The following is a 304-nucleotide window of genomic DNA, read 5'->3' on the forward strand; positions in this document are numbered from 1 at the left end:
ATGCACATGCAAAGGTGAGAAAGTTTGGGAGGTCAAAGGGTAAAGCGGGTGACTCAGCTCCAGTGAACTCCTGGTTGCAGCTCACATGCACTGGTTCTGGTTCTGCTTCTGCTTCTGCTTCTGGATGATCTGGTCTCAGAGGGGGCGGCGGCCACGTGTTCCATTTGAAAAGTTTAGATGTGTTGTGCGAGCACCACGTTGTTGGTCCCTCCCCTCCCTTTTGGACCAAAGTCTCTGGTTTGACGGCTTTGTGAAATCGGCGGAAGCTCTTTTTCTTTTTTCTCCTCCCATCCTTCTTCCAACT

The 304-nt window shown here is 51.0% G+C and overlaps 1 protein-coding gene across 1 annotated transcript in view; it reads left to right on the top strand.

Moving 5' to 3' along the window:
- The window catches only part of aff2 (AF4/FMR2 family, member 2), an 88,163-nt gene continuing 87,859 nt past the window's right edge, over positions 1-304 (top strand). The window contains exon 1 of the mRNA XM_076043392.1: positions 1-14. Coding sequence (XP_075899507.1) covers positions 1-14 — 14 coding nt within the window. The remainder of the gene's footprint in view (positions 15-304) is intronic.

Source organism: Nelusetta ayraudi, unplaced genomic scaffold, assembly GCF_046127955.1.
Source record: "Nelusetta ayraudi isolate G7.1 ecotype Tasmania unplaced genomic scaffold, CSIRO-AGI_Nayr_v1 ptg000075l, whole genome shotgun sequence".
In the NCBI taxonomy this organism is placed as follows: Eukaryota; Metazoa; Chordata; class Actinopteri; order Tetraodontiformes; family Monacanthidae; genus Nelusetta; species Nelusetta ayraudi.